The following is a 23811-nucleotide window of genomic DNA, read 5'->3' on the forward strand; positions in this document are numbered from 1 at the left end:
AGTGAGCAGGCCCAGAGGAGACAGAGCTGCCCAAAGGCTTAACACCTAAGGGGGCACAGAATCCGCCAGACTGCGAGTGGGCCGGGGAGGTCAGCCTAGCATGTCCTACCAGGGATGGGATAGACACCCGGCAAAAATCTGTGGGGTGTCCCTGGGGTGGTGGCCAGCGGGTGGAAATGGAGTTGCCCCCACCGAAGGAACACTGCTTCTGGGGATGGACAGTGGGAAACCCTCTCAGATGGAAAGTCAAATGAAGGGAACTCCAGGGGCGGCGGCGAATTGCTTCCCCCATAAGCCAGGTCAGGGAGAAAACTGAGCCCCAGTGGAAAAGGGGGGCCCTCTGCAAGCTGAGAAGCCTGAAGGGGGATAGTGCTGAGGCACAAGCAGTATGAATGGCTGAGCCAGGAGCAGGAAGGGGGCTTCACGGATCTGCAGCCATGTTGTGCTGCACCGGGAGGATAAACAGCAGTAACGACACGTGGGGCAGGTACCGGCTGGGCTGGATTCACCGAGGGCCTCCCAGCCAGGGTTCCCAGGAGCTGACAGGGGCCCCCGTTCCCAGAGGGTGAACATGTGGGGAAAGGAGCCTGTGGGCATGTGGACAATTGTGTGTACACACACCACAGGGGGTGCGGGGAGTGTGTCTGTAGAACGTGTGTCCCTGGAGTCCCCTTCCTCGGACAGCCCAGCAGACAGGGCAGCCGTTTTCCCCAGAGAGCCCACAATAATTATGTATCTTTCTACGGCCTCCTGCCCACCCACCTACCCACGCACTTGTGCAATCACACACCATCCCCCCATCCAGGCGCTGTCTTCCACTCCCTCCTTGGACCGGCCTGTGCACCCTGGGAGGGGGCAGTCCCGCAGCCCTCGCCGGCCCCACTGCCTGGGAGGGAAATGCCCTTAGTCTGGAGTAAGTGTAGGGCGAAGCTCCATTGTGGAGGAGCTCTAAGCCCCCTCAGCCCTGCGTCCTGCTGGATGCAGGCAGCTGTTTCCTCTTGTAAGAGGGGATTCCCTAGGGGAGCATCTCTCCGTGGGGGAGTTTTCATGCTGCATGTGAATTCCATCCTCACCAGCAGCCGGGCTCTCCGTCCAGGACACTCGCGGCTGCCTGTCTTAGAGATGGCCGGGAAGGTTCTGATGTGAGACCCAGCCCTTCACACAGATTTCCACCTCAGCATTTGCTGGCTGACTTGGAATGAGTCTGCACTGTCACCATAACAACCCCCAAATCACACAGACACAGCACGCATTCCACTCCTGAAATCCACTTCATGGTGCCCGCTCAGGCCCCACTGCTTGCGCGGCGAGGGGGGTGGCTTTTATCTTGTCCCAGGAACGGTACCTCTCCTTTCTCGTTAAGTTGGTGACAAATGATGTTTGTTCCACGCAGATCTCTAGTCCCTCTTTTGTGCCTTTCCAGTGCCTGGCTCCAGGGGCCTCGTCTCCAGGGAAGGGATGAGGCTGTGTCCTCGGCTGACCTGGCAGGAGTCTTGAATGGGAGCATCCTCCCTTTAACCACGCTGGTGGGAGCTGCACACGGCTGGCCTCAGCTGGTAGCCCCGCCTTGCTAACAGTGAGAGAAAGAGCCTCAGAGAGAAGCAGCATCGGTCCGAAGCCAGGCAGAGAAAGGGAAAGCGAAGCTGGAGAATCGAATTGCCCCTGGCATGGGGGTGAGAGGCCACGCCGGGCCAGGCAGCACACTGACCTCTGACCATTCCTGTTGGCAAAGCACCGGCTGCAGAGTAAAACGAGGCAGCTGCTCCCACGAAGGGCAGGGAGGGGAACATGGTGCTCCTTGGCCTCCCAGGCATTGAGGACCTGGGCCCATAAACCCCTGCCACCCCGTGCCTGAGTAGGGATTGCTTCTTGTTGGGTTTGGGGGTGGGGGCAGTTTCCCTACCAAGAAAATATCTGTTTGTGCTCTGCGGCGACGTCCCCTGTCTCTGCGGGGTGGGAGGTGGGGTACAGAAGGGTTTAGCTGGTTCACTGCATGCCCCCTGGGTGTGCACCAACATGGAGAGCCGCTGCCCCCTTCCCCACGGTGACCTCAATAAAGCCACAGGCCCTGCTGATTCTTTTACAAACCTTTATTTCCATTTCTCCCCACCCCTCCCAGCCTGCTCCACGCTCCTGTCACAGCTTTTTTTAGATAAAAACAACAAACCAGCTCTCTCCAACAATTCCGGACACACATGGATCCCCAGACGACTCTCCAGTCCCCCCCGCCCCATTTCAACCCAGCTTCCCTCGGAGCCGCAGCTGCGAGGGGCTTTCTGCTCCGGGATCGTTAATGGCTGACTCGAAAGGCAGAGAGGCCCAGCTGGCTTGAATACACCTGCCAGGACAACACTACAAACGTCACCTCACTGAGCTGATCTGCCGAAAAGCTATCATGAAAAATTGTGGGATGGATCCCAGCATGTACACAAAATATCCCCACCCCCTCCCCAAACTGCCCTCCCCCCCTCCAAAAAACAGATAGGTTGCACACATTAAAGTGATACAGAACGATACAGAACTTAGAAGGGGGGAAGGATGAAAGAGTCTCTTTGCAATAACAACCTACAGGATCCAGTGAAACCGAGGCAGCGTCAAAGTAAAGGGTCAATAGAGATACAGCTTTCAAACCCAAGGGTAGGGAGTCCTAGGTAATAAGTTAATCTATACAGACAGCGTTAGGCGAATGGACAGATGAGCGGATTTCCCTCCGCTGCAGAAGGGTGTTCTCAGCGCGAGTGCCCATGCAGAGTGCCCAGGGACAGCGGCCCATGCCAGCACAACAAAACCGCAAGGTATGAGACGTGAAGTCAAGGGATATGGAACGTCCATGAGACGGGCTCCCCACCCCACGCCTGGCCACAGGAGCACAATCACCAACAGCAAAAGGGGGTGAATTGGGAGGCCTTGTCCGAGCACCCTGGGGTGTGGCTCAGGAATTGCCCTGATGCTCTATGGGAGCTGGTGCTAGAGAGCCGGGGGTGGGGTGAGATGCCAAGCTGGAAAATGGCTTGAGTTGGCTCCAACACCGGCATAGGGGCCTGCCACCCAGCCCTTCCACAGCAGCCGCATCCCTACTGGGGAACCTGGAGATCTGGCATGAACGGGCTGCAGGGCATTCCAAATAGCTCCCCACGGGGGTCCCCCTCCCACTGCTATTAGAGCAGCCCCAGAGGGAACTTCCTCAGCATCTTGCTCAGAGCCAGGCTCCTCCTGGCCGGGGCGCGGTTGCTGCAGCCAGCAGCTTTCCTTGCACTGAGCATGGGCTGGCCAGGACCAGACAGAAACCACGTCTGTGGTGTCAGCCTTGGGCCTTGTCTCCCTGCCGGATTTACCCTAACTGACAGAGCAGAGCTGCAGCAGCGCAAACCCTTTACATGGGGGCAGCGCGTCGCATCCGGGGTCCGCCCGAGCATCAGTGCCAATCTCCTCCCCGCAGGGCGCATCCAATGCGTAGCCTCCAGGGAAAGTGAACGGAGAGCTGGAGCTACCCCACTGTCACGTCCTCTCCCCGTGGAGCCATCTGCTTCGTGCCCATTTCCACCACTGCAAAACCAGCTGCCCTGAGGCCTGCCAGGTGAGAGCTCTGCCGTGAACCCCGAGGGGTCCCCCACCACATGCAGCTCCCTGTTCCAGACGGGCGCTGCCACGCCAACTCCCACACTCCCTCCCCACCCCCCACAGTAGGGCACACTTTCTCCCTGCCCCCCCATGCTCCCCTCTTTGCTCCCACCAGTCATCTGACTCCAGGCAACCAAGATCACAGACCGTGTTGTTCTCATCAAAGCTCCCACCTGGAGCACCGGAGACACAAGGCAAGAAACCCCCCGACCAGATCCCCCTCAGTACCGCTCCCTGCTGGGGCTGGGATTGTGAACAGGGGGAGGAAAACAATTCCCCCTCCCGCACACAAGAACAATGGATGGAGGTGGGGCCGGGAGTGGATTCCCCCCTCCCCCACGGCCCAGGATGGTTATCTTCAAACACAGTGCAGGGAGAGGTTTAAAACAGCAAAAAGTGGGAAGGCAGATCAAAGCAAAGGGGGGGTGCATTAAAATGTTCACAGGAAATAAGGCATGGAGATGACAGGCCGGCGGGGCGCGGGGGAGGGGCTCTAGAGCACGGTTTTGTCCAGATCCACCTTAACCGGCAGCGGCCCCGCCTCCTCGTTGTCGTCCGCTGGGCAGATGGTGACAGCGATCACGGGGTGCAGAGAAAAGGGGGTCGAGCCATCCAGGTCCTCCAGGTCCTCCTTATCGCCGTTAATGCTCAGCGGCTGGAAGAGAGCCAGAGCCAGACACCAGGTGACAGGGCGTGGCCGGGGACGAGGGGGCTGTGGCAGCAGGGGGGGGGCGGGGATGAATCACAGCAGGGGGCTGGTTTGCACCCATCGGGGACCCAGCTCAGAGTCTGTTATCACCACGGCTCCCCGAGTTTCTAGGATTCATTTCCCACCTGGCGCCACGATTTAACCCCTCGAAATAAACCAGTCTTGGGCACTGCTTGGCTAACATCAGGCTGTGAAGTGCCAGAGCCCTGGTGTACTGGGGGCATGTGCGAGGACGGGTTATTTTTTAGTGCTTTCCAGGCTCTGCTCCCCACGCAGTGTCACCACCAGCAGACTGTGCTAGGCAGGCCAAGGGTATGAACTGCCCCCAGCCCACGCGGACACCCTCCAGCAGGCTGCGGCTGGGCTCAGCGCACGGTCACGGCTCAGTGGCATCTGCACCTGAGTTTGCCCTAGGATGCCGGCTGGCTCCGTACCTGGGTCTTGACGTGCTGGTCCGGGGCGGTCACCAGACTGGCACAGCTCAGCCACAGCATCACCATGATGGAGAGGAAGAGGCAGGCAGCCAGGATCCAGCGAGGAAGGCCTGAGCGCCTGTAGCACCCCACCACCCCCCGCCAAAGAGAGAGTTCAAGTTTATGGCTGGGCATCAGGGTGGACGGGGCACAAACAGGACTCAAAGTGGGCCAACAAGGGAAGGATTTCCCCTAGCTACCACCAGCCTGCCTCCTCCATGGAGCATCCCCTTTGCAGTCTCACCCCTGTCCAAATAATCCCACCCCTTACCCAGATAGCCCCGCCCCTGGACCAAATAACCCCACCCCTCACCCAGATAGCCCCACCCCTGGACCAAATAACCCCACCCCCCACCCAGATAGCGCTGTCCCTGGACCAAATAACCCCACCCCCCACCCAGATAGCCCCGCCCCTGTACCAAATAACCCCACCCCTCACCCAGATAGCCCCGCCCCTGAACCAAATAACCCCACCCCTCACCCAGATAGCCCTGCCCCTGGAGCAAATAATCCCACCCCCCACCCAGATAGCCCCGCCCCTGGACCAAAGAACCCCACCCCTCACCCAGATAGCCCCGCCCCTGGATCAAATAACTCCACCCCTCAACCAGATAGCCCCGTCCCTGGACCAAATAACCCCACCCCTCACCCAGATAGCCACGCCCCTGGACCAAATAACCCCACCCCTCACCCACATAGCCCCGCCCCTGGACCAAATAACCCCACTCCTCACCCAGATAGCCCCGCCCCTGGACCAAATAACCCCACCCCTCACCCAGATAGCCCCGCCCCTGGACCAAATAACCCGACTCCTCACCCAGATAGCCCCGCCCCTGGACCAAATAACTCCACCCCTCAACCAGATAGCCCCGCCCCTGGACCAAATAACCCCACCCCTCACCCACATAGCCACGCCCCTGGACCAAATAACCCCACCCCTCACCCAGATAGCCCCGCCCCTGGACCAAATAACCCCACTCCTCACCCAGATAGCCCCGCCCCTGGACCAAATAACCCCACCCCTCACCCAGATAGCCCCGCCCCTGGACCAAATAACCCGACTCCTCACCCAGATAGCCCCGCCCCTGGACCAAATAACTCCACCCCTCAACCAGATAGCCCCGCCCCTGGACCAAATAACCCCACCCCTCACCCACATAGCCACGCCCCTGGACCAAATAACCCCACCCCTCACCCAGATAGCCCCGCCCCTGGACCAAATAACCCCACTCCTCACCCAGATAGCCCCGCCCCTGGACCAAATAACCCCACCCCTCACCCAGATAGCCCCGCCCCTGGACCAAATAACCCCACCCCTCACCCAGATAGCCCCGCCCCTGGAACAAATAACCCCACCCCTCACCCAGATAGCCCCACCCCTGGACCAAATAACCCCACTCCTCACCCAGATAGCCCCGCCCCTGGACCAAATAACCCCACCCCTCACCCAGATAGCCCTGCCCCTGGAGCAAATAATCCCACCCCTCACCCAGATAGCCCTGCCCCTGGACCAAATAACCCCACCCCTTGCTAGTAACATTTTGCAAGGGTGGTTTATTCTGCAATGGAAATCCCCATCCCCTTTCAAGCCTCCTGTCCCCTTTCCTCCCCCTCACATACCCCTCCCCCAGTTTGCCAGGGCTTTTCATTCTGCCTCTCCCTCTGCCCCCTCACCCCTGCAGGGCCAGGCCTGCACCTACTTGGACATGCAGCCCAGGAAGTCGTGCTCTGGTTGTTGGGTCTCCAAGTGCTGGAGCTTCGTTTTGCTCTTTGGCTCTTTCAGGGGAGGTTTCTCCAGCTTTTCCTGGGGGCCTGGCAGGATGACACCCAGACCCAAGTGACTCCCCTGCCACAGCAGGCTGGGCACAACCACCCACCCAGGCCCCCAGTGAAGCTGGGGCAGCTGCTCGAGTGCCAAGGCCAGGAAGGGGAGGGTAGAAAACAGGACAAAGAGGACTGCAAGGTCTTGACCTGGCTTACTTGATAGCAGCCTAGAACGAGACTATCTCTCAGGAGGCTGGGCACAGACCACCATCCTCCCTGGACTGTCGCGACGGAGAACTGTGACTGGTCAGGAGCCCGTGAGCTTGGTGGCTTCTCAGTTTGATTCCCAGCAGCCAGGTGTCCACAGCTCAAACCCACCCCCACACGCCTCATGCTGGCAGCCTCGGCAGAGGCTGGAGAGGGAAGGGGACAGGGCACCTGAGCTGTCTGATGCCCCACCTCAGGTCAGGACGAAGCCTCAGGAAGCTTGGTCCCAGCTCAGTGGAGGAGGGGTGTGGGGCAGGATGGGCTATCTGCCCCTCGGCAGACACCAGGCCTGCACTGGGATTCAGCCCAGCATGTGTGCATGTACCGGGGGGCTAATCAGAGGCCACAGGCTCTAGTGAAACCAGCTCAGAGCTGGAAGCACCTTTCCAGCAGCTCCCAGCCCCCTCGTCTCCTCGCCCCACCTGGCCCACACGGGCCCAAGCACTGCCCCTTGCTCACCTGTGTGGGGCTTCAGGGCATTAGGACTGGACACAGGCCAGGACTTCTCCATCAGCTCCGACTTGGATGCTGGCGCCTCGGGCACCGGGTACTCGATCTCCGGCTGGGACTGCAGGGCCGGCGTTCAAAAAGAAACAAAAAAGACCAAAATGCAGTTAGTGACTGAGCCCCAAAACCTCCTGTGGGGGCAGGACTGGCCCATGGGGGGGAAGCACGGAGGACAGTGAGGGTCAGATCCCTCCTGCATTGACCGCCAGAGGCAGCCTCTCACAGCATCTGGGCAGCACCTGGCACAGTGGGGCCCCGCCCAATCTCAGTGCCCATCCTCGGCCGCACCAGATACAAACAATAGAGTTATTATTGTAGGGACGCAGGACTTGCCACAAAGGCTCGGACACTGGTTTGTCAGTCAGCCTGTCTGTCTGTCTGTCTGTCCATTGTACTTCTCAGGCGCCTGTCATCTCGGCAGTGTCTGAGTGCTGGATGATACAATCTAGTCTAGCACCAGACCATGACTCCATCGGTAGCCCAGTATCCTACCTCCCTGCTGTACCAGACCACTGGCCCATCTAATGCGGTGTCCCATTCCTGGTTCTGGCCAATACCTGATGCTTTGCAGGAAGGCAAATATACCTGGCCACTGGTGAAATGCTCGGCACGGGTGGGATAAGAGGGAACCTGCAGCATTAGCTTCTCACGTGAAGCATGGGATTCCATGCCCTGTTCCCACAGCCACGCAGGGCCACTGATGACCTCAGCAGCATGATCCTGCCCTACCTGGAACACCACCACTTTGCCATCATCTGCCTGCAGGTAGAAGGTCCAGGTGGAGGAGATGAAGCTCTGGGCAGAGCTGACGATGTCGTTGCAAAAGCTGGAGACCAAGTCAAACATGGAGAAGGACACGGGCTGCAGCTCCAGACTCTGCAAATCAGCAAAGAGAAGAGCACCAGCTCGCTGTGCTGGGAACCTCCGCGTCGTCCTGCCCCACCCCAGCCCCGGCTCTCTAGCGCACAGGAGAGGCAGTTCAGGGCTCAAGGCTCTGCTTGAGGGCTCTAAAGCAGGTCTATTGAGCAATGCTGAATGACCCACACAGTGCTCTTGGCCTTAATGAGCTATGAACCCTCCTGAGAGTGACAGGATGGTCTAGTGGTTAGAGCACTAGCCTAGACCTTGGGAGACCTGGCCTCATTTCCCAGCTCTGCCACAGAGTCTCTCTGTGACCTAGGGCAAGTCCCTTAGCCTCTCTGTGCCTCAGTTTACCCATCTGTGCAATGGGGATTACAGCCCTGCACCGCAAGGATTAATCCATTGACAACATGGAGACTCTCAGATATTGCAATGAGGGGGACAGAAGACAGCTAACCTCCATATCACCCAGAGCAGTGGCTGGCATGAAATGCATTAGTAGGACTCAGTCTAGGGCCCCTTGCACAGGCACCCGTCCCTTCTCGAAGGACCAATGGCCTCAGCACCGTCAGCCTCAGCACGAAGGCCCCAAGCTGAGCGGGCCACGGAGCTCAGAGTCGATACACCCTGGCAGGAGGCGCTGGGGATAAACAGGGGGCTGCGTGGCTGCCAGCCCAGCTCCTTCAACCAGCACTAAACCCACATGAAAATGTTTTAAAGAGGAGCTGAGATGCTGAGGGTGTTTCTCTCCTGGCAGCTTAGCCACGCCCCGGATTCTTGGCTCTTTGCAAGGTTTGTTATGTTTTAAAGCATCCCTGCTGGAATTTGCTTGGCTGCTCCTTGCCATGGATGTAGAACATTTTCCAAGGCTGGGAATGCCAGAGCTCCTCATATGGTTAGATGAGCAAACAGGAAAGAAATAGGTCAGGTTCTGTAGCTGATTATTGTGCTAAATCTGCTTTGCTTGCTTGCCCAGGAATCCAAGGAAACATGCTTTGGGTGGAATGAATGGAATCAGGGAATGTTTGGAACACTATCGCCAGGGAGCAATCTTGTTTGGGACCTGGCCTTTCACAGAGTTTCATCCACCCCGTCTTTCAGGGGAAGCAGGGACAGATGCTTGTCCCCTTTACAGGGACAGCTGCCACTCTGATACAGCCAAGCAGCTGAGGCGTCTTTTTCACAAAGAGGAACATTGACCTCTGCCACTGATTCTGTGTTCAACCTTGGGCATGTCCCTGGACCGTTCCACGCCTAAGTTTCCCCATATTTAATGCTTGTTACCAGCCTCCCAGATTAGTATTAACTAATTAGTAGAAAGCACTTTGAGCTCCTGGGCGGAGAAGTTATAGAGGCAGCACCGTATTCCCATGCCTGATCCTTGCTCCTTACTGCAGAAAGCCATCCTGCAAAGGTGAAAGCCTCTCCCTGGGACCAAAGGCTAACACAGTTATTTGGGCAAAAGCTGAATCAGTTAAATGAAGGAGGAAAAGAGGCGGAGAAAGGGATAGCCAATCAAAACCCAGGGAGCCTGGAATAATCACCGGCAAGAACCTTCCATCTTGGGAAGTCAACAGCATCCCCCAGCTTAGTCCAAATCAGCGGCAGGCCTAGCGCAATGCAATGAACCTGCTGCTTATGATTTGATTTAAATAGCACAACAGCCCTGCACTGGGTGGTTCTGCTTCCAACACAGCCCAGACCAAGCCACTCCCTGGGCAATGTTCTTAGAAGGTTCCCTGGAAGCACTGGCGCCATTCACCTGTCTCCTGCAGGTACCTGGTGACCATCAAACGCCCTGAAGGTGTGCCATGCTGGTGGGATTCTCAGAGGGGGAATGACAAGGACATGAAATAAGCAAAGATCCCTTTTTGCTGTCAAATATTTGTAAGTATTGTTTGCTAATGGGGAACTTTACTGCTGCGCGAGGGGCTGCTAAGACCTGAGATTGCAGGGATTCAAAATGCCGGGCTGCAGAGCGCAGAGCCAGGACAGCGTTCTTCCAAAGGGCTGCAGCTATTGGTGTAATGACACTGCGATGTGGGGGTACAGCACACGGCAGCTGCCATCTGGTGGCAAGGTGGACAGGGGGCAATTGAACAACAGGGGACAGCTGGCCAGATGTCTGTGCTTCAGACAGGCGGCCTACGAGGAGTTATCACAGCCGCCTCCATCTTCAGCCAGCTGATCTGCTGAGTGTGTGTTGTGGGGAGAAGAGAGAGACATCGGGAAGGGGAAATGGCAACCAGGCTCTACAGTCTTCCTGTTTCAATACAGTTTGCAAAGCATGGTGGGACCTTTGGGGGGCTGGGAAGCATAAAGCAGTCCTTCCCAACGGGCAGGGTACACCTCAGTAGAGGGCTTGATGGAGTAGCTGGGGGCATGGACAGACCTCTCGCCTCTTCTCAGCTTTCATTTTACAAAAGAAGTCAGCCTCTAGCTGCTAAGGCTGGAATGAAAACCTTCCAAAGGTGACGTGAGCGTACAGGGTGGAGTGACGCCTGCCTGAGTCTGCAGAGAGTCTGAAGCAATAGCTCCAAGATGGTCACTGCCCCGTGCATTTCAACTGGTACTAGCTCAGATCCAACCTCCCTGCTCATCGCAGCATGTGAGAAAGGAGAGGACAGGTCAGACTGTGCAGATCTGCACCAGCATTTCCCAAAATGCGAGCGGGGGGATTACCGGCAGGGAGGTGGCATGGTGGAAGATTAATCCATTCCAGTGGAGGAGTGTTTAACCCACATGGCGGGACTGCAGGGAGAGAGCGACTGACCTCGTCTTCCTGACGGGCAGGCTAAGACACGTTAGACATGGCTCCACCTAGGCGTCAATGCTGCACCCTGCCCACTAGCTCTCACTGCCTCTGCTGTCCACACAGGGGCAGGTCAGCTGGGATCGGAACACACAGCGCTCCCTCCTCCTGGGGTTTCTGAGACAGAAGTTGTCTCCTAGTCCCTTTAAAATCATCTCTGCCCCTGGCCCCATCACCGGAACAAGCCCCAGGGTATCACCCCCTTGGCTTGCGGCTGGGCTCTGTGCAGAGAGGCAGCAGCTGTACTGGACACCAGACCCACCAGCAAGCTTTAAACCCCAGGTTTGGCCAGGAGCAACACTCCCTCCCCACTGCCAGGCACAGCCAGTCACTCCTCCGAGGCTGCCTGCCGTGGCCGTGACAGCTGTCAGCACAGATATGTCTGCTGCAGCGACTCCAGGCTGCCCTGCCTGCACGGCTCTGTCGCCCACGTGTCCGCATGCCCTGGCCCCCAGACCAGGCCCATCAACAGCCTCTGTGAAACGGCTGCAGAGCAGGATCCACTGCCCCAGCCACTGGAGGGTGAGTACAGATCCTCCTGCACCCAGGCCCTGAGCACGGCTCCCAGGGGAGCAGCCGCTTGGAGCAGCATGGAGGCCCCGTATCCCAGGGAGCAGGTACTGACCACACGCTCGCAGGACCCTGCAATCTGCAATCCCAGACCAGGCCACCTCCTCCTGCCAATCCCAGTGCTGCCCAAGGAGACAAAAGCTCCCTACGGTGCATCTGGTCAGAGATGCAGGGTGCTGTACATGGGGCCAAGGCGTGGATTTGCTCCCAGCCCCCCCTGCTCCAGGCAGTCTCCTCACACTCTGCGGCAGGAGAGGTCTGATCATTGCAGCTTTGCCGTACGACCGTGAAACCGAACGTCCAGGGGCCCTGTCTCAGGCAGCCTCCCTAACGCCCCCCAGGGCATGTGGAGGTCAGGGTATCCCAGGGCCAAATCCACCCCAGTGCTCTCAATGCAACACCTCATGCTGGGGCTGAACGAAACCCAACCCCTCCCCGCGGAAAACAATAAAAGTGGCGTCCGGGTAGCAACGCCCCTTCGCCACATTGCCTGGGGCTCTGCCAGGCACAGGGCTCACACCTCACACACTCCCAAGGGGTGCGAGGGTCGCAGGGGGGCCTTGCAATCAGTCTGGGGTGGGGGGTCTGGCCCTAGATTGGCTGCACGGTGCCAGACCATCAGCACTGACGGGCTCTGGAGCAGAGGTGGGAGGAGAGCACATTGCATGGAGTGTCTGTGTGGCTGGACCAGGGACTGTATGCGCTCCACCGAGGGGGAGTGTTACCACCGCCCCTCCAGGAAGGGAAAACAGCAGGGGAAAATCACTCAGATGACAGGCTTCTGGTCCAGCCTGGCTTCTCCAGAGCCGAGCAGACAGAGAGAGGAGATTTGGCCTGGACCGCCTGAGCTGGGACTGATCCAGGACTTCATTCTAGTTCCTGATCTCAAGACCGATATGAACTTGTAACCAGAGGAAAAGCCCAGTTGGACAGACCACTACCAGGCCCTGGGCCGGAGTCAGGGTGACCTCTCAGTAGAAGGCAGGTAGGGCCTTTTATTGGTTTTAGAGGCTTTCTCTATAATGCTTTTACCCTCCAGGATAAATGCGCCTGCTGACAAGAGCTGGGAGGTAACTGGTAATGTGCTGGTCTCAGCCCTCGGAGAGAGAGCAAAGCGCCAACGCCGGCTGTTTGGGCTGCCTGGCCCGCTGGGGATATTGCCGCAGGGAGCTGGGCAGTGACAGAGGAGTGAGACACGAGGCTCCCCCCAGGAGAGGTGGCGGCTGAGAGCTGAATGACACTCCCTGACACAGCCGTGAGGGAGCACGTAGGGGGAAATACACCTGCCGTTCCCCTGAATCTCTCACTCCTGCACTCTAATCACTAGACACATACCAATCCCCTCCAAGAGGCAGGAATGGAACTCCGGAGTCCTGCCTCCCAGCCCCCACTGCTCCGCTCGCTGGACACTTCCAGAGCTAGGAGTCCTGTCTCCTAGTGTCTTGCTTGGCTCACTCGCTAGCAATGCCCTCCAAGGACGGGCAGAGAACCCAAGTGTCCTGCCTCCCTGTTCTCTGCTCTAACGGCCGGATGGCACTGCCTGACTGGCTCTGAGGACACGGCAGCCCAGATGCCTGCTTCCTCTGGAACAGATGCACCATGACTCTCACATGGGGATGTTCCCAGCCCCTGCCTTCCCCGCCTTCTGCCCACAAGCACTTTGGAGAAGGAGCCAATGCACAAGCCTCGGCCTCCTGGGACAGACAGACCACGGAGCTCTAATCCAATTAGAGCTGGTTTCCAGAAACTGTGCCCCTGTGCTGCTTCCCGCTCCCAGCTCTGGAAATGGCGAATCTGGTTCCCCCCACGAGGGCACTGGCACCAATGCTGCACCGTGGACAGGTGCCAAGAGGGGTCGGAGCCCTGCATCGCCTGCCCAAAAAGTGCAGAGCTCCCCTGGGGGACTGTGCCAGAACCACCACCAGAAAGGGGGGAAACAAGGTCAAATGCTCCCACGAATGCAGCCGGATCCACCCGCTGCGTTTCTAGGGGGGGGCCCGGCCGTGGCCCTTTGAACACAGCTGGGTTGGGTCCCTTTTCCCATTGCACCTTTAGCCAGCACGAACAATGACGAGGGAAGAAGGGGAAAGGAAGGGAGGAGAACGTGTTGCCAGACAAGGGGGTTCCTGCCAGGCCGAATCAATGCAAGGTCCATGTGCCCTTCCTCTGCTCCACTTACCTCCGGGATGCAGAGTCTAGACAGAGGGGGCAGGGCAAACTCGCCCTCTATCCTTCAATCAGACAGCGAATTCCTCTGCATCCACAGATCCCACCAGCCCTGCACTTGTCTCCCCAGCTGCCCAGTGGATCGTCTTCCTCCAGGACACCCTGTCGGCTCTGTACGTCCACGGCACCCTGAGCTGACAGGCGCTGGTGGCAGAGCTCTCTGGGCTTTGGCCCCCGAGAGATAACAAGGGCATGAGGAGGAAGGGAACAGCCCTGTACCCAACTCGCCCTCCCCTGTTCCTTGCCTTGAACTGCTGCCTGTGCCATTCCACTGGGATCCCCCAGAGCTGGGCTGAGGACAGCAACTGCCCAGCCAGATTTCCTCATGCCACAGCCATTAAATGGGACCTTTGGTTACTGCCCCTCAATCCCTCTGACCCTGGAACGGGCAGGACTCTGTCTGCAGGAGGGGACCTCCATTCCAGGTGCAATCAAGCCAGGTTTTCCTCCCAGCTGTCCCAGGCAAGAGGCCGAGCTCACCCAATCTGCAGGCCAGATGGTCAGCTCAGCACTGCAGAGAGATGAGCACTAGCTGGCTTCCAGCCCCCGCCTGGAATGGACCCTGGCTCTAATCCTGCTCCCAGGAGCCTTGGGCCATGGTGGGAGCTCCCTGTGTGGGAGAATGAAACTCTTTCAGCTCCTTTGCTTCCCTGCCAGCGCGGCAGAGCCGGAGACAGGAGGGGCCTTCTGCTGGTGCTCATCTCCCACTACGATCCATAGGTGCTGGAACTAGGGGTGCTGGGGGGGCTGCTGCCCCCCCAGCTTGAAGTGATTCCCATCATACCCAGGGGTTACAGTTTGGTTCAATGGCTCCCAGCCCCCCCACTGTACACACTGTTCCAGCCCCCCCTGCTATGATCTGTTCTTTTCAGGCCCATCACCCAGGCAGCAGAGACCCTTGGCACTAGGGAAAGAGGAGGCTGAAACCTTGTCTTTCCGGCTCTGCGTCTCAGGCAGCTGCTTCCTGCATCCAGTCGTGCAGCCGAACTGCTCCTCGGCGCTGCCATAGGCTTCGATACAAGCTGCAAGACAGGAGGGGAAGGGAATGGTCAGGACCTGGGCACCCTGCAGCCATCGGACACGAGCGAATTCGGAGCTCAGGACAACAAGGGGCTGGAAGCACGGCCTGGAGCCAGGCAGAGTGCAGCGGGGGTGTTCATCCAGCCCACACTGCTCTGCCCTGCTAGGGCACCCACAGCCCCCTCCAATGCCAGCCCTGGGCTCCCACGGGCAGCTGTCAGCGTTCCTCAGCCCTGACTGCTATTCCAGGGCTGGACTTCTGCAGAGAGAGAGGCAGGTCACAGTCCAAGTCCTGTGACGTTGACAAACGCCCCCCTGGACTCGGATGAGACCCCCCCCAGCTCTGAGTCAAACACTCAGTTCCAGGGTATGTCCACCAGCCCATCGGAGTTACCCGGAGAGCGCCCCGCCCAGAGCCCCCTTCGCCCCCCCCCCCCCGGGCTGAGCTGGGCACACACAGGGCTGCCTGACAGGATCCATGCCCTAGTTCAGTTCTGCCCAAAGACTAATCAATCATGGCAAACAGCACAACGTTCCCAGACAGGTCTCAGCTTCCAACAGGAAACACCCAGATTTCCCATAAGCAGAGCGTTAGCCAGTGTTCCAAGCAGCTATCCTGAGATCCCAGCGGCATGGCATGGGGGGTTGTCTTCCCTATGATACCTTAGACACTGAGGCCTTGTCTCCTCTGCAGGGACATTAAAGCCCCCAGAACACTTTCACAAGAGTAGGGGGGTTGCCCAAACAGCCCCGGCTAAAAAGTCCCCCAGTCCTGGTGCTGAATACTGGCTGCTCTGCCCTGCCCCAGAGGTGGCTGCAGTTCAGTGAGGCTGCAAAGTGCTTTGAGATCCCTTGTGATGAGAGGCACCAGGGGGTTAGCGCATCGTCCCTGGGCCAGGGAGGAAGCCCAGTTTGCTCACATAGCACCGGGAACTTGCTGGACGGCCTTCGGCCTGGCGGGGGGATTCAGTCGCTGCTGTGGGAAACCTCCACCTTCGCAGCTGCCTGGCGGTAAGGCTAGAGCTGCAGGGGGGCAGGGGGGTTGGCTTCAGCCGAGGATCCTCCCCTATCTTCTCCTACCCCTTTGAGAGGTTGAACTCACGGTCGGAACATTATTAATCCCCTTGGTATTTGCTGTGGCCACAGCCCTAATGGATTCATGTGGGGCCTTGCATCCACGTGACCCTCCCACTTCCAGGATTTGCACCAGGGAGCAAGCGGAGTTGGCCCAGATTTGCACCAGGGAGTGAGCAGAGCCAGCCCGGATTTGCACCAGGGAGCGAGCGGAGCTGGCCAGGATTTGCACCAGACAGCGAGCAGAGTTGGCCCAGATTTGCACCAGGGAGTGAGCAGAGCCAGCCCGGATTTGCACCAGGGAGCGAGCAGAGCTGGCCAGGATTTGCACCAGGGAGTGAGCAGAGTTGGCCTGGATTTGCCCCAGGGAGCTAGTGGAGTTGGCCCGGATTTGCACCAGGGAGTGAACAGAGCCAGCCCGGATTTGCCCCAGGGAGCTAGTGGAGTTGGCCCAGATTTGCACCAGGGAGTGAGCAGAGCCGGCCCAGATTTGCACAAGGGAGTGAGCAGAGCCAGCCTGGATTTGCACTGCCGGTGCATCACGGCCATGGAACTTTGTCTGGACAGCATGGGAGCACAGAAGGAGCAGAAGCAACCTCTGTCCTGACAGGAATAAGTGGAGAAGCCACTTCTGGACAATGTAACTGAGGGGGCCGTGGGAGAAGAGGGGAGGGAAAGTTAATTGGCTGCGCTGTTCTTTACCTGATTCACATTCGGCTCTGGTTGTGTTCAGCTCGGCACTTGCATCCACAAAGTGACAGATGGAGAACAGCCGGCATCCTCGGTAACAGGCGTTGAGCACAGCATCCTGGAGAGAGGAAGAGAAGAGCTAGAAGCCGGTACAACGCACAGTGCAGTAACTGCACCCCAGCGCCCTGCAAATACCCGAATGCCCCTGGAGACCAGCTGTGCTCTGGGACTGGGGCAGCAGGGAAGAGGCAGGGCGGGAGGGTGCTATCCACTGCATGGGACCAGGACACCAGCTCCAGATCCTTCCTCCCTGTCAATGGAACATGAGCACCAAGACCTAGCACTACGTCTAGATGCTGGCACCGTCCCCCAGGAGGGGTGGTGGAACCCCAGTGTGCTGGGCATTTACAGCAAGGCTGGACATGGCCCTGCAGAATATACGGTAGAGAAGGAACGGGAATAGGGTTCCCAGGGGAATGGACTAGATCAGTGGTTTACAACCCGTGGACCATGGACCCCTGGGGGTCCGCAGACTATGTCTAAGATTTCCAAAGGGGTCCGCACCTCCATTCGAATTTCTGTAGGGATTCGCAAATGACAAAAGGTTGAAAACCCTCTGAACTAGAGGAGACCAAGCTGGCCTTCTGCATCTTTAACTGGTCCCTCCTGGCACTGGGCAGCCTGCAGAGCCGCATCTTTCTCTGAAAAACTCAGCGTGATGCTGGAAACCTCTGGCTGCCCAAGAACTATGGGCCTGGCGAGCCAACAGGATGTGCGTTTCTCACACACAGACTCTGTGGGCCCATGCACGTGGGGGGAGTCTGCGTGTAGCTGTGCACACACATGTTCACTGAGCGGGCACAGTTCTGAGGGCACCTTCACTCCCAACCCAGAATCCTGACTGGCCTGAGAAAAACAGCTCCCACCATGGGGCCAGGCCCCAGCGAGAGCTGCTCCGGCCTCAGCAAACACAGCAGCTTCACCAAAAGAACTGAGGTGCCATTTGCTGCACTCTTCTCCTGGGTGCTGTGCCCAGCAACCTGCACCCGTATCGTCACTGACCAGCAGTGGGGGAGTTCGGGGCAGGACACACAGCCCCCTCCCCCCTGCCTAGCTGTCTTTCCCAGGGCCAGATTCTGCCAGGCCATCACGCAGAGCAGCCCTGTAAGACGAGGCCAAGGCTGAGTCCTCTCACCTGGGCTCACTTCTGCCCCACATGGCCACTGAGGAGGCTGCTTGGAAACCGGCTATGTGATGCTTCCACCTGCAGCAGCCATCCATCTGAGTCTCTGTGGCAGCACAGCTCAGACCCTGAAGTATTGATTCCTCCCCAGTATTAGTATCATCAATATTGTGTGTATTGGGATCATGCCTGGCTGGGATCAAGGCCCATTATGCTTGGTGCCGGACACACGCGTAACAAAAGGATGGTCCCTGTCCCATGGTAAAGTAGCTATACCACTACCTAGCTCTTTGCATGAGTAGATTTGAAATCATTACCCCGTTTTACAGATGGGGAAACTGAGGCACAGAGCAAGGAATTGACTTGCCCAAGGTCATCTAACAGGCCAGTGTCAGAGCCAGGAATAGAACCCAGATCTCCTGAGTCTCAGGCCAGTGTTCAAGCCAAGAGACAGCAAACAGACCCAACAAAGACCAGGCAGGAGATATTCCCATCAGGCTGACAAGCACATGACCCAGTCACCGCCAAGCACTCTGCAGGGAGGGTAAAAGAGGTGAGTTTTAAGGCAAGCTTGGCAGGAAGTCAGAGTGGCCCTGGACCAGCAATTGTAAGCAGGGCTGCGGTTCCTCTTCCCTCCGTGCGTGGTGATCTCACTGCATGAGACTAAATGCCAGTAAACCTAGAACTAACACAAGGGCAAGAAAGGAAAATGCCTAGGAATAACCTGAGCACTGGCTGACAAATGGAGCCCACAGAACTGCACCGTTAGTTTTCTGAGACCACGAGTGATTTATTCCAAAAGGAGGCAAGGAAATTTCCCATCTCTACCAGTCTGGCTTTTGGCTTGACATGTTCAGCAACCTCCCAGCCCGGGAATGTATTTCTCTCCGTGTGTATTTGTCTATGGTCGCGTTTGAAGACAGACAGACAAAGACACACTATTTACCTAAGTCTACAGCTTCATAACCTCTGCTTTGCACAGAACACCAGGGCTGAATCCCAAATGTCTCCGTGCCAGGCAATGGGAGCGCAGCCCTGCATTTCTCATGCTTAAATGCTGCATGGAGAACAGAGATGCCGTTGGATGCCCTTCGGCATAAACCTTTAGAAGGATCCAGTTTACACTTCCTCTTCGAGGAGCCATGTATCAGGCAACTGGCCTGTACACTGAGGGACGCCCTAGGGCATGGAAGCGGGGCAGGATCATCCTTGCTAAGAAAGGGAGATGCACCTAACACCACACTGTCCAGGGTCACTAAAACAAACAACTTTTATCGCCACAAACAAACAGCCACTTGCAAGGGGATACACCAGAGGAGCCCAAGGTGCCCAGTTTACACTTAAGACGGTAGCTCTTCCCCTGAAATCACTGCTTTCTGCACGTCCTGACTCAGAGGAGTTATTCCAGCAGGAAGGAGATGCTGGCATCCAGAGGACAGCAGCAGCATCCAGTCCCCTCCATTCTCTGCTACATCACGGGCAGCCAAAGCCTTGTGCAAAAGCAACCCTGGGAATTCTACAGCACAGCCCAAAGCTGCCCTGATTTTTTCAATCATGGAGGTGTAGTGGGCAGAGGCGATAGATCCCAGCATGCCGTGTTCCAGCAAAGGCACTCAGCTCTCCATGGAAAGTTGCATGTTGGGACCTGTAGTCTCCACAAGCTGCAGTGAGGTGGCTGCAACCAGCTGAACACCACACAAGCCAGGTTCTGCCCTCACAGGCTTGGGCTAGGTGCTAAGGCCAGCTGTAGGCTTTTCCTTTTTGCAGCATGTGTCATGTACTTGAAGCGGGTTTCACATTTTAAGCATGTCTTTGCGAGATATAAAGTTACAGAGCCCCCCAAATCTTTTCAATTCGCACCCTGCTCCTGTGGCTGAACCCACAGGGACTCCACACTTTCACCTCCAAAGCAGGATCGCTAACCAGAAAGCCACCCAAATGGCTTGGAAAGCAGCTTTCCCATTCCAGAATAACACAAGTTCTCACATGCACAAAAACAGAGCAGCCCCAGTCCTGCCCACTCCACCTTCCTGTTCGTTTGAGAAAATCCTTCCCCCGAAGCATTATTTATTGCAAACGAACAATCCAGAAAACAAAAGCTAAAATGGACACGAGCAGGACATGGAAAACTCTTGAGCTTGGCATTTTTTAAGTATTTTTATTGTTGCTGCACAAACAAAAGTTGGTCCCATTTCTGGCTGAAAGGGGACGACCCCAAGTGTAGATAATCCTGTTCCAAAGGATCCGTTACCAAATCTGGGAGGACAAAGACCGGATTCTTCTTGTCTGATGAATGACCAGAGTGAATACCATGAATGGGGGTGGGGAGTATTTCAATTACTTTTTAACTAAACTATTATTGGTGTATTATGGATGGCAAGTGTCTGATGACACCATGCATTTTCCCCCCTCCCTTGAGCTGGTTTTAACAGCAGAAAATGTGACTGGTTTTAAAACAAACACCTGGGCTTTTCCCCTGCTGTGTTTGGATATGTCACATGGATCTTCCATGGCCTTTTCTACCTGCCCATGTACGGCCTCAGTACGTTTATTACAGCAAGGCTAGGCGGACTCTGATCCGAGGCCTCAGTTAGAAGTTATTAGTCTAGAAGCCAGAACTGGGTTTTTTTCAATGATTATTGTTTGTGTGAGCAGCAAAGAATCCTGTGGCACCTTGTAGACTAACAGACGTTTTGGAGCATGAGCTTTCCTGGGTGAATCCCCACTTGGTGGGATGCAGCTCTTTGTACGGTTCTTGTCACTGTGGCTCTTAGAATGACACTCAAGCGATGTCCTGAGAGCACTGTTGGCTCCAGCACTAACACAGCCTCCTCCAGTGCTGTGTGTGAGGAGTTTGACAGTTCTCAGCCTCCGAGGCGTCCCTCCTCCCTTGCGGAGGATGCATGCTGGAAGGAGAAGCTGCCCCAGGGATTCAGTGCTTTTCTCTCACTCAGGGACTGGCTGGGGCGGGGAGGGGGCTACACAGGCATCTCCCAGCTGAGCGGGGAGCCGTGGGAAAGAAAGCAGGTGTCCGGCTGCATAACACAAGCAGATCCAGTCACTGGCTCTTGCTCTTTAACTGGACACCTGGTGCCTTGCAGAATAAAATGGATGAACAGCAATTTTATCAACACTGTCCGTCATCGCCCGCCCCCACCCCCCGCACCCGGGCAGCAGCCTCCGCCCGGGCACCTTCCACATGACAAATCTTCTCCCTGCTGCAAAAAACCGAGACCCCTCAGCCCCCTTCCTCCTTGCAAAACAAATCAATGCCCCCCCGCCCCCGGAAGCGTCCTGGGCACGATGCAAAGAGGCTGGAAGATGGACGCCTCCCCCGGTGTTTTGCTCACAGGTTCCCCCCCCACAGATAAATCTGTTCCTCTGCCCCCGCCCCCAGGCGGGCAGAGACCGAGCAGCCCGGGCTCGGATCAGCCGCACTCACCCGGGCTGCGCCGGGGGGTTGGCCGCAGCGCTTCTGGCAGGCGCCGATGTCCCCCAGCGGCGCGGAGAAGGGAGCCCCGGGGCCCGCGGCGGATGCCAGCGCCAGGCAGAGGGCGAGCAGCGGCCCCGCCATCCCGGCCGCTTGCAGTGCGGGGCTGCAGCCCGGGCAGAGCGCGGTGCCGATCTCCCCGTGACGCGCTTTGCACGGAGCGAGGGAGGCTGGGAGAGAGACGGGGGGAGGCAGGGCGGGCAGCCGGGGCTGGAGCCGAGCCACATGGCTCCCTGCTGCGGGGGCTGCCGGCTGGCGAAGCAGAGAGCCGGAGCCTGGGCTCCCTCCGGCCGGAGCTCAGCGGGGCTGCAACAAGGCCACAGGGGACGGGGGGTGGGGGGAAGCCAGTACAAATTACCGGGGCCCTGATGTCCAGAAGGGGGCCCGGCTTCATCGGCTAGGGTGACCAGACAGCAAGTGTGAAAAATCGGGACCGGGGGTGGGGGGTAATAGGAGCCTATATAAGAAAAAGCCCCAACTATCCGGACTGTTCCTATAAAATTGGGACATCTGGTCACCCTATCGTCGGCCGTTTAGCCGGTCGGCCCTTGCTAGGGGGCCCGAACCCGTTCTCGGGGGCCCTGCCCTTCCTGCACTGGGGCTGCCTGATGGGCCGTGGGATTTCGCGTTAGGGAGGATGGTGCAGCCAGGCCTGCTCTCCTGCGGTGCAGTCTGCACTGGGGCTGGCCTGGCTGGGATCACGAATTCTCACGTCAGCTCACTTGCTGCGGGGAGAGGACTGGAGCAGGGTGGGCCGGAGGCGGGAAGGAGGCAATGGAAAGTGGAGGGGGCAGGTTAGCGTGGGGTCTGCCGAGCAGTGGGATACGGTGGCTAAACCAAGAGAAGGGCGGAGAACTGGCTGTCCCCTGCCAGTGCCTTCCTATAAGCCAAGTGCATCATCTAGGTACTAGGCAATCGGCACATCCGAAACGTGGACAGATGGAGTCTCCCAAAGGAAGTGGTGGAAGACCCGTGACTTAAGTCATTCAGAACAGGACAAGGGAAAGCCATGAAGAGTAGATCCTCAGGACAAATCCTGCCTGGGGCCCAGGCAAGGGGTTCCAGGGTACCGAAGAGCTCTGTCACGCGGCCTCCAGGGGAGTGTTGTATTTCCCGGCTTGGAGTGCAGAGGCAGAGAAGATGTCAGGGCCACCTGCCCATCTCATGTCTTGGAGTCTCCTAGTTAGCAGAGATGCTCTGTTATGGGGCAGTCATCTTGCAAGAGGGCCCGGGCGGGGCTCTGGAGGTTCACCAGCTGATGCATGATAGGAGGGTTTGGGTGAAGGCACCTTTCCTAGGCTCTTAGGTGGAGAGGAAATCCCAGCATGCTCCTAGGTACAGCCCCAACACTCTTATATTAGCATCACTGTCCACGAGTACGACATCCTCTGCGCTGACTGGTCATGCCAGCCAAACCAAGAGTGCATGGTGGCCTTCAAGGGATGCACCTTTGCAGCTGGGCGGCACCGGTCGCACAGCAGGGGAAGCAGGGAGTGAAGGAGCTCGGCATCTTGTATCCGGGCCTCTCAGATGCAGCTCTCTGCTGCAAAGGGCACCTGAACGGCTGGCCAGCTGCTGCCTTTCTCTGCTAAATGGTTCTGATCTTCCCGCTCCAGCCAGGGCCAAAGCATGTTAGGAGGGAGCACAAAGCACTGAGCATTGGTGCATGAGTCAGGCGTTTAGTGCGTTCCTTTGGATTAGATGATTATTGATTCCAGTGATTAACTTTTAAGGCCCCAGGCATTTCCCAGCATGCTAGTGAGATAGATGAGATGGAGAACAGCAGTGCACACCCCTGCACGTTCCTAGTGAACTAACAAGGGCATCAGTGAAATGACAGGTGGAGGAGCACCCTGGATTCACAGCAGCTGGGTGAGCAGTACCCAAGGGAGATGCTGGGAGCAGCCAAGAATAAAGCAATAATCATTGCCTATTCCATTCCACTGGGGCCCTAAGTCATCCCACTCTGCCCCCCCCCCGACTGCAAATGCAATTGCCAACAATATTCTCTCTCACTTCCTGTCCTAAAACTGTTGTGTGGTGTTGCTGTGAGCTGTTCAACAGGGGCCACGTTCTACCCCAGAGCTGGCTGCATTTCAGTGGCAGGTGAAATTATCACAGCAAGAGTTGCGTTAATTGATGAAGGGATGAGACCTTGGGTGGACAAGCCCCAGGGAAGTGCAACAGGCCTGGTTCCATTTCCCAGGCTGAGCCAAGTCTCTGGTGAATCAGCTGGGGGAAGGGGGACGGGGAGGACGGGAGCTAGTGGGGACTAGTTTAGTACCAGTGAGTTGATTTACAGTCGCCTTCCTGGTGGCAGATTCCTCTCTCCCTCAGACAGAGCAACAGCCTAGTCCGGACAGACAGACCATGCACTGTTCAGTTATAGTGAATGGCTTTCACTCAGCCTCACCTCAAAAGTAACGGAGCCGCCATTAAAGGGACGGAAAGGAGCTATTGACTCTTCGGAGCAAAGTGTGAATCAGGCGACACCGCAGTGACCCTGTTGTTGGAACCAGGGCCGGCTCCAGGCACCAGCGCGCC

The 23811-nt window shown here is 57.5% G+C and overlaps 1 protein-coding gene across 1 annotated transcript; it reads right to left on the minus strand.

Annotated features, from left to right (window-relative positions):
- Window positions 1-2075: 2075 nt before the first annotated feature.
- On the minus strand, window positions 2076-21366 carry TMEM59L (transmembrane protein 59 like). Its single transcript, XM_050934404.1, has 8 exons — window positions 21220-21366; window positions 16607-16712; window positions 14738-14832; window positions 8071-8217; window positions 7294-7402; window positions 6504-6615; window positions 4765-4882; window positions 2076-4276 (listed from the first exon to the last, which is right to left on the minus strand). Exons 1-8 carry the CDS (start codon window positions 21349-21351, stop codon window positions 4115-4117), a joined length of 981 nt encoding a protein of 326 aa, XP_050790361.1. The 5' UTR covers window positions 21352-21366; the 3' UTR covers window positions 2076-4114.
- Window positions 21367-23811: the final 2445 nt, after the last annotated feature.

Source organism: Gopherus flavomarginatus, chromosome 24, assembly GCF_025201925.1.
Source record: "Gopherus flavomarginatus isolate rGopFla2 chromosome 24, rGopFla2.mat.asm, whole genome shotgun sequence".
NCBI classification, from domain to species: domain Eukaryota; kingdom Metazoa; phylum Chordata; order Testudines; family Testudinidae; genus Gopherus; species Gopherus flavomarginatus.